This window comes from Sciurus vulgaris, assembly GCF_902686455.1.
Source record: "Sciurus vulgaris genome assembly, chromosome: 15".
NCBI lineage: Eukaryota > Metazoa > Chordata > Mammalia > Rodentia > Sciuridae > Sciurus > Sciurus vulgaris.
In genome coordinates, this window is record NC_136476.1 from 86941717 (window position 1) to 86958018 (window position 16302).

The window sequence follows — 16302 nt, forward strand, 5'->3', positions numbered from 1 at the left end:
CGGAGACTCGCAAGGCTGCGGTTCAGAAGTCCATCCAGCCACAGCCCAGTTTCATCCCTCTAACCTAATTAGGGCAAAAGAATCGCTAAAGTCAGTTCTGAAAGACACTCACCGGCGAGGCCTTGAGGGCCCTGGGCTTGACAACTGGCTGCCTCCATGAGACCCAGGAGTACAGATGGAAGGCAGCCTGCTCAGGTGCCAGGCTGTCAGTTGGATTAAAATGACTCATTTATTTACCCAAGAACCTCGCAAAGCACTTTTACTAACAGGGAGAGGGGGCCTGCTGCCTCTCTGAGAAGGGACGCAGCAAACGCGCCTCTGACGCCTTCCCGGCCTGCCAAAAGTCATTACTGCCGTGTGTGGAAAGCCATCAGCAGGGTACAGGCCCCCGCTGTCCGGGTGACAGATTGGGCTGCGTAATCAGAGGAGGAAGGGGAGAGTACAGAAGCTGTCAGAGGCGAGAGAGCTTGGCTGGAGCCGCCAAAAAACTGGCAACATGAGTTAGTGTGACTGAGTAAACAGCGACCAATCTCCAGATGATCCTTCTATGAACACCAGCGAAACAGAATGCAAAGACCCACTGTACCCAAAGAGCACGCCCTGGGAAGAATGAGAAGTCCAAGGTGCGAGGGATGTTGCACCGACACTCCCCGAAGGCCTGCAGACTCGGCTCCTTTGTCTCTCGGATGCCTGGCATGGCGGAACTTCCCCAGGAGGAGAGGAAATTAGGAGCGGCACAGGCCTAAGTGTTCCAAGCGGAAAAATGCCAAGGTGGTGGAGGGGCTGGAGCAAATCTGTGCAGGTGCCGGACAACCAAGAGCTGCCCAACTCCAGGGCTCTCCCTCCTGGGGAGGAGGTCTCTGGGCTCCACTTCTCCAGGGGCAACCAAGGAGAGCCAATGTGCCAAGAGAAGGCCCGGTGTCAGCCAAACCCAGAGGGGACTCAGAAGTCAAGCCCCACTCTCTTGTACTCTTCCCTCTGCCAACCCCTCAGCATAAAAGCCCTACAGACTGGGCTCCTTCCCTGAGCTTGGGCTGGGCGCTTTCCTATACAGCAGGAAACTACTATTTTGCAGACAGTTCAATGTCTTACACCTGAGTTCTTCGCTCTCAGTTCCACTTGGGAAGCAGGCCTTGAACTTTCCAACGACTCCTTCCCACTCATCCTTAACTCTATTCTTAACCTTTTTTTTTAGATCTAATTTCCAGGACACAAAATCACACCGCCTATGTGTGACCGCTTCTTCTCTTGGCAAAGTAAAGTGATCTCCTTCCCTGACCACCCTTCAGCACTGCCTGAGCTCCACCTCGCCACAGTTCAGCACATCCCACGGCCAGGCTACGAAGCCCTGGACGGTCCCAGGAGAGCTGCGTGGAGCTAGAGGCCCTTGCTTTAAGATGCTCCTCATTAACACCAACAACACACTGACCTTAACTGCTCCTGAAAGAGAGGAAAAGAGAACAAAGGAAGGCGCGTTTGTGTGGTTCTCTCTCAACTTCCACACACGCAGACATTCTGTCTTCTCTGGCTTTGTTAAAAGGGTTTTGGGATGATAAATTAAAATGACCAAAGGTACAGTATGAAGGAGAGAAAATCCCGATGCAACAATTAACAACATGAGTCCCCTTTATCAGACAAAGCCAGTTCTCCATCTGCCTCGTCCTGACGCGGCCTCGTTCCTCATTAGCACCAAGGAGGTTCCTGGGGAGCCCTCAGATAGCCTGGCAAGCAACAGGCTGCTGACAGGGGTGCAGAGTGACAGCATCTCCCCAGCCCAAGTTGATCCACCACGGCATGTGTCTCACACGTCCTGTGGCTCTCCGACACCAGAAGTGTCAAAGGAAAGCCAACAAATACAGCAGGAGAAGCAAGAACACAGAGTGAGCAAAGAGCACAGCACCACCGGAACCCGGGTTCGCCCAGCTTGGGAATGCACAAGGAGTCCCCCTCAGCACTCCCCAGTAACCTCTGCAGGGCCCGGGGCAGCGCAGGCTGTGGCGGAAGGTGTGTGCACCGGAAGTGACACAGGCACCGGGGACCTCAACCGCAGGCTTTAGGAAATCAGGCTGTGGGCAGGGAGTCCGCTATGCACTCCTCACCAGGCCTGCAGGGGGTTGGGGCCCGTGCTCTGCCAAGACAAGGGCAGTCTTTGTCTGGCTGATATCGCTCGACTGCAGATCTCAGCCAGAAAGAACAAGGAAAGTGATCATTTGACCTAGTGAGAAATTATATTTCAGAAAGAAAGATCTTCTCTTCCTCATAGAGCTACTAAAAAAACAAAAAGCAAAAAACAGCTTCAGGGCTGGGGCTACGGCTCAGTGGTAGACCACTTGCCTGGCATGTGTGAGGCACTGTGTTTGATTCTCAGCACCACATATAAGTAAATTAATTAGATAACGATCCAACAACTAAAAAAACAACAGAACAAAACAGTTTCGGATACCCAAGCTTCCCTTGAGAACTATGCTTGCCCGCATACGTAAAGCAAGGCACTGTGCCTACTGGGAGAGTCACCAATTTCCCAGGGACAATTCAGGAACTTGATGGTCCAGGAGAAAATTGTTGGTGGCTCCACCCAAATTTCCACACCAAGGTTCCTACTGCTTTCTGTTCCAGAGAAACTATCTTAACAGTGAGCCTGCTGTGGCCAAGCGTGCCTGTGTAGACGGCAGCAGGCGCTAGTGGTCCCTGACACCCGCTCCCGGCCCCACCCACCCACCCGGCCAACCACAGCATGTGTCTGCTCTGTGTGCGACTCCAGGATGGAATGAGGACGCAGAGCACGTCTCTATGGAGCCCGTGACCTGGCAACACCTGGCCACGTGTGCCAGACAAGTGCAGCCGGTGTGGGAGGCCCTGGGGCAGCAGGGCACCCAGGACCCTCTTCCTGAGGAGGCAAAACAGGCTCAGTCCAAGAGCACCCAAGGTCTGAGGAACCTTCAGGGGACTTAAAGAGGTGGGGTGGAGCACAAGGGGTGGGGGGGTGTGATAACTGGGGGCAGGCCCTGGGACACACCGCTGCTGCGTGACGTGGATGCTGATGGTGTCCTCAACAGATCATTGCTCTGGACTTCTGACGTTTCAGGAGGCCTGCTGGTTATTTATTACCGTGCTAGGAAGGAACCTCGTACCACTGAGCCACACCCCAGCCTAATGCTGAAGGAAGGGCCACTAGGGCAGTTCCAGCCATCCTCCTAAGCATATGTGAGGAGCTTCTCGGCTCTGAATGTGGCACACAGCAAGCCTCTGCCACGCACGTGAGAACAGCACGCACCAAGCCAGCTTCCAGGAAGGGCTCCTTCTAAACAGCAGAACAAATTCACACCCGAGGAAACAAAGCTGCACTCGCCCCAGGCTTTAAGGAGAAAATGACCTCTACTACCTTTAAAACTGGACAAGCAGTAGGAGCTCCTAAAAAGAAGTATAGGAAGCAAGGGGCCCAGCTCCGAGCCTGCTGCATGCATCATGTGCTCGCGGGCACACCACGCACCGCAGTCTCACCACGCACTCGGGACTTCCGCACAGCCACGTGGGGTCCAGTTACATGTCATCCAGAGGCATGAGTGGAGAGGGTATCTCGTCTTGGGGAGTGAGTCCCCACAGAGGGGGGATCACTCGAGGTGTGGTTCTCAATCTTGAGAGAGCACAAGTGATCAAAAAGGCCCATGCCATGCAGGGCCCACAGCACGTGACTGAGGCCCAGTAAGCGGGTCCTACAGACCACCGGCAAACACCAGTTCTAGCCAACTGCCAATGAAAGCTGTCCCAGAGCACCTACTTCCTTTCAGAGGCGAGCAGAGGCAAGCACAGTCATTTCTGCTGTGGGCAGACTTTCTCAGCTCTAATGACTCCCGATAGCTGTAATTTACAAGTTTGTGGTGGACAGAAATCACCACAATTCACACGTTCTCAGACTAACAGCTGCCACCATCACTGAGCAAGTCGCCAAGTCTCCTGCACGGCAGCAACCAGAGGTGTAGGAGATTAGCCATGCCGCAGCCCCAAGAAGCTGGCCTATGCTGACTGTCACGAGGCTGAATACCACAGCCCCAGCACAGATCACCCTCACACGAGCCCAGAGCGACACGTACCGTGCAGAGGAGGATGCCCGTTCTGGAACGCGAGAATTCCTGGAACACTGCTGTTCTCTCCTGCAGAGACAAAGGGAGAAGGGCCTCATCAACACCAAGACCTGTTCCACCAAGGTAAGCTCAGACTTCTGTGAACTTCCCAATTTCCTACTGTTCTATTTTTAGGCGGAGAGTTCAGCAGGAAAGAGGCAGACGGCGAGCCGTACTCCAGGACCTGAGGCAGTGGCACCGGAGTGGGCTTTGGTGACAGCACACCTCAGGAAGCCCATGCCCGGGGCATGTCCTTCAATGCTGATAACAACCCTGTGAAGTCCGAGCCTCACTCCATCTGCAGATGGACAAGTGAGGCAGGGGAGGTTGTGAAACCTGCCAGAGGGGAACACGGGGCCAAGTATGAACCAGAGGCTGTGTAGGAGGGCTGGTGCTCAGGTCCTCACAGGGACAGGCCACTGTCCACTTTACTGTGCTATGGTTTCTATTAAAAAGATCGACATGATTTTTACCAGTTACATTATAGAATCAAACTCAGCGATGTTCCTGAGAGCCAGAGAAACATCTTAAAGACTGAACAGACTGGGGAAGGGACAAAGTCACCAGGATGGTGTTGTCACGCCACCTCGCAGCCTCTCCTTCCAACAGAAACCGCCTCTGGTGCTCACAGGCCATCCATCCAGGGAGGCTGCTCAGGGGTCGTGGGTAGGGGCCAGAAAGATGGAACTGGGACCATTTCAGCTCAGTCTGGATCAAGACATCAACCCTGATGCTTACAAAAAGAGAGGCAGGGTCACTACCTCTTGCCCTCTGCGTGGCTCACGGGAGGCGGTGAAAGCTAAGTCCATAACAAAGCAACCTAAGTTAAACGTTAAGTTACTAAGCTGCGTAAATAGCTGAACTCCTCCTGAAAAAGAACAAGAGGATGGCCCTGGCCCTGCGAGGGCCTGTGTGCACCAGCCGGCCCTGCACCAGGCTGCCTCCGCCTCAGTGCTGCAGGGAGACAGTGAGTCAAGGTCCCACAACCAGGAAATGAGGCAGGACCAGAACACAGCACTCGCCCCCAGAGGGCACACGCCGCCTGTTACAGCGCAGGCCATGCAGCCTGCACCTAACCAGAGGCCGCCGGGCGCATCCACAGCTCCTCATCAGCTCAGACCCGGCCTGCAGAACCTCTCTGTGAAAACAGACCCGAAGACTAATGAAACCAGCAATCTCCACTCAGAGCGCAGAAGATAAAAATCAACAGTTTATAAAACTCACAAAGCCTGGAAATTCAGGGACCTCTATATAATCTGGTAGCAATAAGCTGAGCCCACAGGTGACCTTGAATAAGGCAACTGTTCTGAGCCTCCATTTCCTGAGCTATGAAAACAAAGAGGACAGCCTTGTTTAAGACCATGTCAGACCGTCTGCGTCTCCTGCAGTGCGGAGAGCCACTCTGGTTCAGTGGTGCTGGGGCGTCACCCAGGAGTGCTCCCCACTGGGCCGCCCCACCTGCAGGTCGACCCCAGCACTCTGGTTCGGCTCAGGCTTCCCTCCGCCCTGATTCCAGATGCTCCTGGCAAGCTTGCTCCCACCAAGGACAGGCCTGCCCCTGCTCCCTCCCCAGCTCCCGCCAGCACGCTCCCCTCCTCTGCCCTGACCCCCAGGTGCGCCAGGGAGGGCCAGAACGAGACGCGTAGGACTAAACACCTGAGACGTGGAAGATGGGGCACTCTTCTTCTTGAGCGTGAATCCTGCTTTCTGAGACCGGCGGAGCCCTGTGGTGTGCTGGACCCTCCCAGCCCAGCGTCCAGCGTGCGGCGCTGCGTCTTGTTGACAATGGCAGCAGCCGTGCTCAGCAGTGCCATATGGGATCCGCAGTTTAGCTCCATTAATGCTCTTAATTTGAAGACATCAAGCCCTAATTACACACTGGGTACTAAAAAGGCAAAACCCTTCCCTGGTGCCAGCTACTTAGTGGCACTCTGTTGCCGTAACAGCTGGCTGAGGTATTTGTGGGCCAAGCTGGGCCGGGAGCTCTCTCAGGTGGAAGGACGGGCTCTGGGACCCTCGCCCATGCCCACCCGTCTGCTGTGGCAGGGCACGCTCACCTCCTGCGCCATGTCACCGTGCAGCCGCAGGAAGGCCAGCTGCGGGGAGGCAGAGGCCAACTGCCCAGGGGCCCGGGTCTGCAGGTGGCTCCGCAGGGTCTGCTGGAAGAGGTGGTAGTGGAACTCCACCAGCTCGCAGCTCGAGAAGAAGACGATCACCTTCTGGTCCTGCTCCAGCTGCACCAGCACCAGGGGGAGAAGCACAGGTTTAAGGCGTTCAGGGGACAAACAAGCTCTCCTCTAAAGCACACGCACACGCCGGTCCAATCTGGCGACACAGCTTTCAATCACTAGAGAGAGAACTGCCACTCCACTCTTCGAAGGGAACAGCACAGCTTCACCTCAACCAGAAAGGAAGTGCACGCTGGGGGCACAGCCGGCCCTCAGCTCCGGTCTTCCATTTGGTGGGCCATGCAACGCAACCCGCCACAGCCCTTTTGAAGCTTCCTCCTGAGTCCTGCCACCACTTTCTCACAGCCCAGGGAGGCCGGCACATGAAGTTGGTGGTGAACAGCACCAGCACCCTCAGGCCAGGGCACTCCCGCTGCCAGTCCCAGGAAGGACTCAGCGGACCTCCACCCGAACACAGCTGTCCTACCTCGGGCCCTTCACCACGATCCTGGGACCTCTGGCTGAAAGGAGACGTGTTAAGGCCTGCGTTCTGTGTGTGCATGCACACGCGTCCCAACTCGCTATCAATGCCTGACGCAAACCACACCAGCGCTCCTTCCCCACACGGGCGCTCCTTCCCCACGGGGCCAGATCTGGCCAGGCCTACCTTGCCCTTCTGCAGGAGGAAGGCTGCGAGGCAGACGAGCCGTAGTTTGCTGGGAACCAGTACCACATGCTGGTCAAGACTCTCTGGTATTGCAAAGCTGCCCAGCTTGTCAGCAGCTTGTGGAGTGACTTCCTGGGCCACTTGGCCCCTTGGGTCAGACTGGTCATGGCTTTTGTCCAGAACAGAAATATTGACTGGACTGTGCAAACTGATATCAGCTAGCCGTGTTACACCTTGGACAAAAAGTGAAAAGGACAACGGAAACTGGTCACACATTCATACCCCAAAACATCCACTGAATCCCAGCAACTCAGGAGGCTGTGGCAGGAGGATCACAAGTTCAAGACAAGCCTCAGCAACTCAGTGAGGCCCTAAGTAACTAAGTGCAACCCTGTCTCAAAAATAAAAAATAAAAAGGGCTGGAGATAACTAATGAAAATAAATTAAAAAAATAAAAAAGGGGGTTGGAGACGTGGCTCAGTGGATTCAATCCCCAGAATCACAAGAAAAATAAATAGGTTGAAGTGCCAGCACTGCTGTGTCCTAATGCCATTGGTGGGGCAGTCCACAGCCCAACAACCACACCTGTTGATGAGTTCTTAACTCTCCCCAGCAGATCATCCAGAAGGTGTTGACAGATGTCTGCATCCACCGCCACACCCACCCAAGGGTTCCCTGGACAAGTAAACTTTAAAAACCTTAGGTCCAAACAGCACCACGGGCTTCTTTGCCACAGGCCTTCTTAGGACTTGAGCGTGCTAACACCCTGAATCTCCCAGGAGGGAAGGCTGGCGATCCTTTCCTAAGCTCATTGGCCCACAGAATGCTTTTTTTGTGGGCTGACATTCCTCGGAACATCCTGGGGGCAGTGCTGAGGCCTCACTATGTAGCCGAGTCTGCTGAAGTGGTACCATGTTTCCAAGCCTTAGTTCTTCCATCTGTAGAAGAGCTAAGAGTTCCTGTCCCACAATGGTAGGAGAGAGAAAGGAATTAAGGAATACACATTTTCAGCTGGGAGAAAGAAGTAGGATGATCACACTCAAAGCCACACCTGGAGGGCTGGGGTGCTGCTCAGGGGCAGAGAACCCATGCGGCATGTGTCAGCCTGGGTTCCAGCACCACAGAGAGAGAGGAGCACCATTTTTAGCGCAGGGGCCCCACCCCTCTGATAGCAACTTCAGTGAAACCCTAGGAGACCGCGGGCCAGTGGCAGGCAGCCTTCTCTCCCCAACCTACGATGACCCTGGGCCTGGTGGTTCCCACCCTTGCTCCAGGCCCTGTATACCTGAAGAACGGCCTGAAAAGTGGTCTTAAAGGACACTCCTCCCCCCTCCAGGCTGGGCATCAGTGCCAGCAGACAAGTCCTCCTGGCCTCCCCAGGTCCAGGCTCCTCTTCAACGCACCTTCTGAGAGCGTGGCGGACAGCAGGACATTCTGTCGCTTCTGGCACTGAGCATTCACAGCATTGAGTATCACTGTGACATCCTTTTCAAAACCCAAGTCCAGGATTCTGTGATCACAAGGGAGGAATTCAACCTACGTGAGGAGCACTGCGACACCAGGGCCAGAGGCTGCCTCGCGGAAGCAGAAGCAGCTCCCACCTCCATGCTGCCGATGAGACTCACCTATCTGCTTCATCCAGAATCAGCCACTGCATTCGTCTAAAATGAATGTTCTTTGTGGATTTTATGTGATCCACCAGACGCCCAGGGGTTGAGATAAGGATATTTATTCCTTTGCGGAGCCTGTTTAAAATTATATATCATAAAAAAAAAAAATAAACAGGGCTGTAACAACAGAAGACACAGGAAAGACAAAGGAGGCAGACTGACTTCACGTACAGTACCGATGTGCCACAGCCTGAAGTCATGGCAAAACACAGTGACGAGCCGGTAGAGAGACAGAACATGCCTATTAAGATCAGAATCATAGTCAAGTCACTAAAGCTTCACTTTGAAGAGTCGTTAACAACATGATGCGGTGCCTGGTATCTGGCTCGGGGATGTTTGCTAGCATATTCCGTGGGCGGCAGCCAAGTTGCTCTTGAAGGCGTCAGTGATAGGAACCTCTTAGCTGGGAGAGCTGCCCTGCTCGTGCCAATGAGCATTAACTGCTAGAATGTTTTACCCTTGAGGTAATTTCCACTAAAAGGGCCAAAACTTCATCCCATAGACTATGCAGAATAAATCTCATTTCTCATTCCCTAACAACCATTATCCCACCATTCCAAAGACGTAACACAATTTTTAGCTAAGTATATTTTTTAGCTTTCCTTTCAGTAAAGTATGGTATTATGCCCATGTTCTAGCAATAGAATAAAAGGATAAAGAAAGTATGCAAGTCAAATAAGCACCTTTGGAGAGAGGAGTTATGATCTTTTGTTACTGATGACAAGGAACTAGATATAGTGGCTGGAGTTGCAGCAACTGTCCTAGACTAAGAGGTAACCTTGAAAATGAAAGCTTTCTACTGACACACAAAAAGATGGAAGGCACCTGGGTTCTGATACTGGAGCACCACGCCAGCCCTGGCCTGGCTCCACTGGACTCGCTAAATGTGAAAAAGGAATAAAACTTGTACACGTTTATGCTACCACTATTTTTATTGTTAACCGTTTTCAACTGCATCTAATTCTAACCACTACTTCAGGTATTAAGTTTCATATTTACTCTTCAGTTACAGGCTACCTGCAGAGTGGGTATACTACTAAAAGTTTTAAAAATACAGTGCAATTTGGGATTTACCTGTTAACCATTTTCTATGGAAACCCACTACGAGTTCCCACACAGGATTAGGAACTGATGTGTGCAGGTGAAAAGCAGGCTGTTGCTAAGCTTATATGAGCTTATCATCTCGATTCTGTAAACCAAACAACAGAGCCCCACCCATGGGCTCAGTCTGTCCCAGCACTGGGACCAGGCAGCAGTTGGAGGACAGGCTCTCCTCAGGTAGAATGGCCAGGTCTTGCTGAAGAGAGACAGGACACACAGATGAACAACAGGCAAGCCTCCCCTACCTGGCCTTTTCTGATTTTCTCTTCTCTCCGCCCATCAACACTCCAGGTACAATCCAGGTGAATGGCTACAGACAGGAAACAGAACAAGTCAAAGCCCCATTTCCTGAAAACACAGAAACTAAGTTTGTAGTCCCTAGGGAAGTTGGGGATGGGGACACAGGCTCCTTGCTGTGTGGGGCGTCACGTGTAGATAGTTTTAGGGATTATAGCTACATAATTGGTTCTTATAGTGGAGGAAAGAATACAAATTTGAATAAGTCAAGTATTTTTGGTGGGGGTGGGGGTGTTAAAATAAAACCCAAGCGATATACCCTTCCCTATTTCCCACCCAGATAAAGGATGGATCAAACAAGGAAGGACTTTGGTGGGCTGCAGGCACTGCCTCTGAAACCACTTCTGCCTCCTTAAACAGAGCCCGCGGTAGCCTGGTACTGCTCTCCACTGGGTGGCCTGAGGGTTGCACCTAGGAGTCCCTATACATGGCTTGCTAGTGACTATGATGAACAGGCTGTGGAACTTTAAGTTCCAGGAAACACTAGTAATTTAGCTAAGCTATAAATCAATAGTTACTAAGGTTTCAATCAGTAAAAACCTACAAACTATACCTGCAGAAAGCTGAGCTATCCAGGGAAGAAACAAGAATAATTCCTTACCTCTTTGAAAATAAAGACTGGGGTATATTAATCTTTCTTCAAAATGTCAGAAAAGAAGACAAGGCTGAACTCAAGGTTTTTCTTACCTTAAGCAGCTTCTGGACAGTGTCAAAGCTCTGCAGGGCCAGCTGCAAAAATTAAACATCATACTTAATGAGCACCCCCCCACCCCCAGTTTTTTTTAAGATAATCTAAACTGAAGATCCACATGTGGACCTCAAATTAAGACTTAGGGGGAAAAAAGTCCTTTACAAACTCTACTCTGAAGACAGACCTTGTTCCCAGGCTGGCTCGGTGACCTGCTGTCTGGGGGGGTGAGGTAAAGAGCACATGGACTTCCCGCCACAGGCAAACCTAGTTCTGTGCTCCCTCTGCTGGCCCAAGCTCCCAGAGCCACACGAGATGGAAGGAAAATCAACCACGTTAACCTTGAATTTCGTCTCCTCAGAGAAAGGTGGTGTGTAGGAAGTGGTTGACCAGAATGCGGTGGTCACATCCCAACCTAGGACTGTTGTGTCCTAGGACTGGGCTGGAAATCTGAAAACACAGGTGACCATCCCCAAGTTCGCAAAGAAAACCAAACCAGCAGGCCCAGTGGAACCGGAGACAGGAAGAAGGAATATTATCACGCCCACCAAGATGGGCTCTCCAGAATCCCACCATTCAAGGACACACACACACACGTCTCCACGCTGAGTATTCGTGAAGCAGCCTAAGGAAGCAGCCAGTCGGCTGCTGTAAAATTTAAGTAGTCTCTGTGCTCCTTCCCCAGGCCAGGCTGGTGAGTGGAACAAGAGGCTGCAGCCAGGTGAAAGGTTAACCTGAAACTCCCATCTCCACCATCAGGTTTCTGCAGGAAGTGACTGTCTTTGACACAGGAAACAGACAGCCTAATCTGAAACTGCCTCTGTAGGCAGATGCATACACTATGTCAGACAGAAGACAGTCCCACCAAAACAAGACAACACTGCTGCTTGATGTCCAGATCTAAGTAAAATTCTAGGAGTAGTAGCTTCTTAAAAAAGGTTCATTTTTCAGAGCTGTTTTTGTTTTTTAATTAGTTGTTTATAAATATGAGTCTTTTAATTCCCTTTAAAAGGACAGAAATTTAATAGTGCCATTACTTTTTAAACAACAGGGAAATGCTTTCCCATATCTAACTTCTGATTTTCTAAGAGTACTTGAATTTTTCTCCTTGATAGGAACCAGAAGGATGGTCCTTGCGCAGGGGAGTGAAGTGTGCAGTGGTCAGCATGGTAAAAAAAATCATAGAACTACCCTTGTCAAGAGTCTATTACTAAATATACATAGGAAACACTCACAAAATGACTAAGCCACTCACCTCTCTCGTTGGCACCAGAATCAGAGCATAGGGGCCGTCACTGCGCTGTAGACAGAGGAAAGAGACGCCATAAGTAGGACCAACGAAGGCCAGACTCCAGAAGCACCATGGGAGACAGGGACATGCGCGTCCCCCAACCCTGCTACCACAGGACACCACGCTAGCAGGCCACGGTCCTGGCCCATACACTCAGACTGGACAAAGGAACAGAGGTGAAGCACGGGAAGGCAGAGGCAAAATCACCTTCATTATATCTTTGGTCCACCACGGGACAGTTGGAATCTGGGGGTCCCAGAAGGTCACAGGCCAAATCATTTTACAATGAATGTCAAGAGACCACACTAAGTACTCTGTAAAGTAGGCGAATTAAATTGGGGCTTGGAAACTTCCTATATACACTTCAGCCTTTAACAGAAGGCCCGGCTGGTGGTGGTGAACGACCTGGAACACCAGGGGCCACCTCTAGGCCCCAGGTCTCCAGCCTCCTGGGTAACACAGGATGACTCTGAGACACAGAGGGCTGGGCATGGAGTAGCAGCAGAGCACATGCCCAGCATGCACAAGACTCTGGGTTCAATCCCCAGCACCCCCCCAAAAAAGTACATTCAGACCCAGGACTGGAACAGAGCTGCCCACACCAACCACCTGACGCACACACATACCACCTTATCCTGCCTCAGCTCCCAGCCTGAGGTGCGAGCTGGGGAAAACTGCGGCCTCATTCTCACTCCTGAGCCCTGACTTTCCAGCCTGGTGTGAAGGGAAAACCCACTGGCAGAACTTCTGCAGTTTGTGAGTGAACGGACTTCAGACAGGAGCGCCGCGATGCCCCCTTCCACTCCTGCGTGTGCCAGGGAAAAACCGGGCACGTGCAGGAATGCTAACGCTGTGAAGCACTCCATGGACAAACTCAGCCTCCCAGAGGAGGAAGCGCCTTGCTCACCCGCCCCAGAGAGCCAGCTCAGCAGTCTGCAGTCCTTCCTGCTGGTTATGCAGAGATACACAGGCTACCATTTATGAAACTTGAGTTTGCACAGACATGCTGCTTTGTAACCTGTGCTTCTTCATTACCCTGGCCAGACATGACTCAATTCACAACAGCAACTTAAGAAACATCCCTTCCAGTGGCTACCCGGCATTCTATCTCCAGGAAGGATTGTGTGCAGTTCTGCTTTAATCCATTTTTACTTTTTTTTAACCCACTCATTTTCAAACTTTCTAAAAAAAATTGTAAAAAGAGTATAAAAAATTCCCATATCCTTCTCCCAGTTTCCCATTATCAAAACCCCAGTATAGTTATGACAATCAGGAAGTTAACACTGATTCAGTGCTATCAATTACTCTACAGACCCTATTCAATCCCATCAACTGACCTTAAAAGTCCTATTTCCAGCCTGGACTGCAGACCAGGACCTCAGGTTTTCTATTGTCCCATCTCCTTCATCTTTCCATCTGGGACAGTTCTTTAATATTTGTTCTCATGACCTTAACCCTTCTGAAGATTATTGGTCAGTTATTTTATAGGATGTCCCGCAATATAGGTTTGTCTGGTGGTTCCTTGTGACTGAATTCAGGCTGTGCATTTTTGGCAAACCCAGAGAAGTGACCTGTCCTCAGGCGGCACTTGAAGACGACACACCTGGTCGCCTGGGCTTCCTGCTGCACAGTTACTGACTCCCCTTCACCAAGAGGCACCTCGTGGATACCCAAAGACCATGTGAAGTCCCACTTCTCACCACACACTACCCCTCATTTTAGCCTCCACGCAACTCACGCCTGAAACAGCCTTCTGTGGCATCTGCCAGATGGTGACTTTCTACTTCATCACACTGCATTTATCCACTGGAATTCTTCTGCAAGGAACAGTTTTTCCTTTTCTCCCATTTATTTATTCACTCAATAATTTACTGGTATCCAACTGGACACACAGATATTCATCTTAGCCCATGGAGTCCAGTGCAATACTATTATTGCTTCTCTTCTCTCTTGGAATCAGGAAGGCACAACGCATTTCTGATTCTGCATGTCCAAGCTGAGAGAAAGCCACTGCGTATTCTTTTCCATTCCTATTTCTAGTCTCACCACTTCCTGTAAAACAAGAGTGACTGGGGCTGCATCTGTGGTACCCTGGGCTGGGATCAGAGTTGAAGCCTCTGCCCAGGGATTAGAGCAGTGAACTGGGCTCCACGGGAACCCTCAGTGCCAGGCCCCCCTGGCCAAGCACTAAGAGTCTCACAACTAAAGAGGAATTCTAGGCAATGTTCACCATGTGAGAGCCAGGTTGCACACTGGCTGACTGGGTGCTTATGGTCACACCAGTGCCAACAAGCTGCCACTGTAAACATGACGCACAGCCTCTGGTCAAAAGTAACAAGGCCCCAGAACTTGGAATAGAGGCTGAAGCACAACTCTGCACAATTCACAACCCTTAAGATCAGAGCAGAGGCAGATAGCTACAAATGAGATCATTCTGAGATGTTTACTGAGTGACGATCCTGCAGAAGGGTGAATGCTGGTACAGTGAAAGACACGGAAGAAGGTCCCAGCACAGAGCCTTCCCCAGGAAACCAGGGCATGGCACGCACTGAAGCCCTGGAGCCAAGAAGAAGTGACACAGAAGCGGGCTCCCACCTCCCTTGCTGCATGGCTTTGGCTGTTCCTCCTCCCTCAGTGTCTGTCTGTGGCCTGGGCCAACAGTAATGCCGGCACATGGTGGGCAGAGGGCAGCGAGAGCCTCGGAAGGTGAGGCGTGTGAGGCACACGCAGACGCCCTGGCACACAAGCCCCCTGTCATACTTACAAGGTAGACTCGGAAGGACACTGTTCCACTCCATGCTTGGCAGTCTTTAGACAGGACTTTGGTATAACAGAGAAGGTGAGGACACAGCGCTAGCTGAAAACAGACTCAATGTGACTTGTGCACAGGCACCACGGACAAGAGCAGAGAAACACAATCACACTCACCTGTATTTTTGACTTCATTGCTTGAAGGGATTGGACCACAGGGATAAAATAAGCCAGAGTTTTACCTTTGAAAAGAGCACAAGAGCATTTAAAGGGGAAACAGGCTTTGCTGTCACTGGTAGCTGGGAGAAGGTCAACTGCACGTCGTACAACTAAGAGCGGACAAGCAACTTCACCTATCTGCCACGATTCCTGATTTTACTCTGCAAATTTAGTACTTCTAAAAAAGTCTGAAGCTTCATCTCCTTTATCCAGTCAGCAAGGGAGGTTAAGAATGTTTCCCAAGTTACCCAAACACTTGACCTGATGGTTGTCTGCAGAAGTTTGACATTTCTCCTCGGGAATCCTCCTTAACCTCTCTGATGAGCTTCAGAGGCCAGTGATAAGCACTCTGCAGTGCTGCTGTAATCAGTGTGAGCCCTGGAGAAAGCCGCAGGGCAGAAGCTCTGGGTCCCCCACCTCCACAGGGCTGCACAGGCAGGAGTGGAGAACAGCCACCTATGGCACTGAAGGTACACCAGGGGCAGAGGGGCAGTTCAGACAGACATCGTTCTGCCCCCAGGATCACAACTGGCATCCAAGCAGTGTGTGCTCAGGCTGGAACTCTGTTTTATACCAGAGGGAGAGAGCTACTCACCCCCCGCAACTAGGGAAGATAGGGGGCTCTGGTCAGATGGTGGAACTTGGCCTCAAGGACCTAACAGCAGAGCCAGCCACTTCCTCATCACTGCTGACCACAGCACCATCCGCTGCCCCCTTCCTTCATTCTGTCAGCAAATGCGGGGCTCTAATCAAATGCAAGCATGACCTCCTTCCCCCAAACAAGGAGAAACAGCCACCACCCCACAGATGCCCTCTCACAGAGCCACCTCATGACCACGGTCCTGGGTCCATGGGGAACGCAGTCAGACGGACTGACCTGAGCCCGTCTGGGAGCGCACCAGGGCATCTCTGCCTTCCAGCAACACAGGAATACTTCGCTTCTGCACACTGGTGTCACCCAAAAGAGAAGAAAAGCCACGTCTGTAACGTACTGCTGTCAGGTGTGCAGCAAGGTGCAGGGCACAGCACAGGAATCGCCCATACCCTGAGCTGTCTATCCACTGTCCCCTGAGAAGTTACTTAACATGCAAGGGAAGGTGCCAAGAGGCTGCTGATTATCAGGATAAAACCCTAGTAAATTTGCTGGAATTCGGTTGATAATGGCAAAGCAAGTCAGACACTGAACACTTTAGGTTCTTAAAAAACTGGACGGCATGACAACAAATCAAAGTTACCACAAAACACGCCACATGCTCTCTCGCCGTGGGTAACACAGACCTCAGACAGGTCAAAGCACAGGGAGGGTTCCACGCTCAAGAGCGAAGGGAA

General features: G+C 51.6%; 1 protein-coding gene across 1 annotated transcript in view; it reads right to left on the reverse strand.

Annotated features, from left to right (window-relative positions):
- The window catches only part of DDX31 (DEAD-box helicase 31), a gene marked incomplete at its 5' end in the record, with an annotated part of 57363 nt that overhangs the window by 34340 nt on the left and 6721 nt on the right, over positions 1-16302 (reverse strand). The window contains 10 exon segments of the mRNA XM_079111703.1: positions 4092-4151; positions 6179-6355; positions 6957-7189; positions 8360-8466; positions 8582-8701; positions 9973-10037; positions 10712-10753; positions 11968-12012; positions 14932-14996; positions 15851-15921. Coding sequence (XP_078967829.1) covers positions 4092-4151; positions 6179-6355; positions 6957-7189; positions 8360-8466; positions 8582-8701; positions 9973-10037; positions 10712-10753; positions 11968-12012; positions 14932-14996; positions 15851-15921 — 985 coding nt within the window.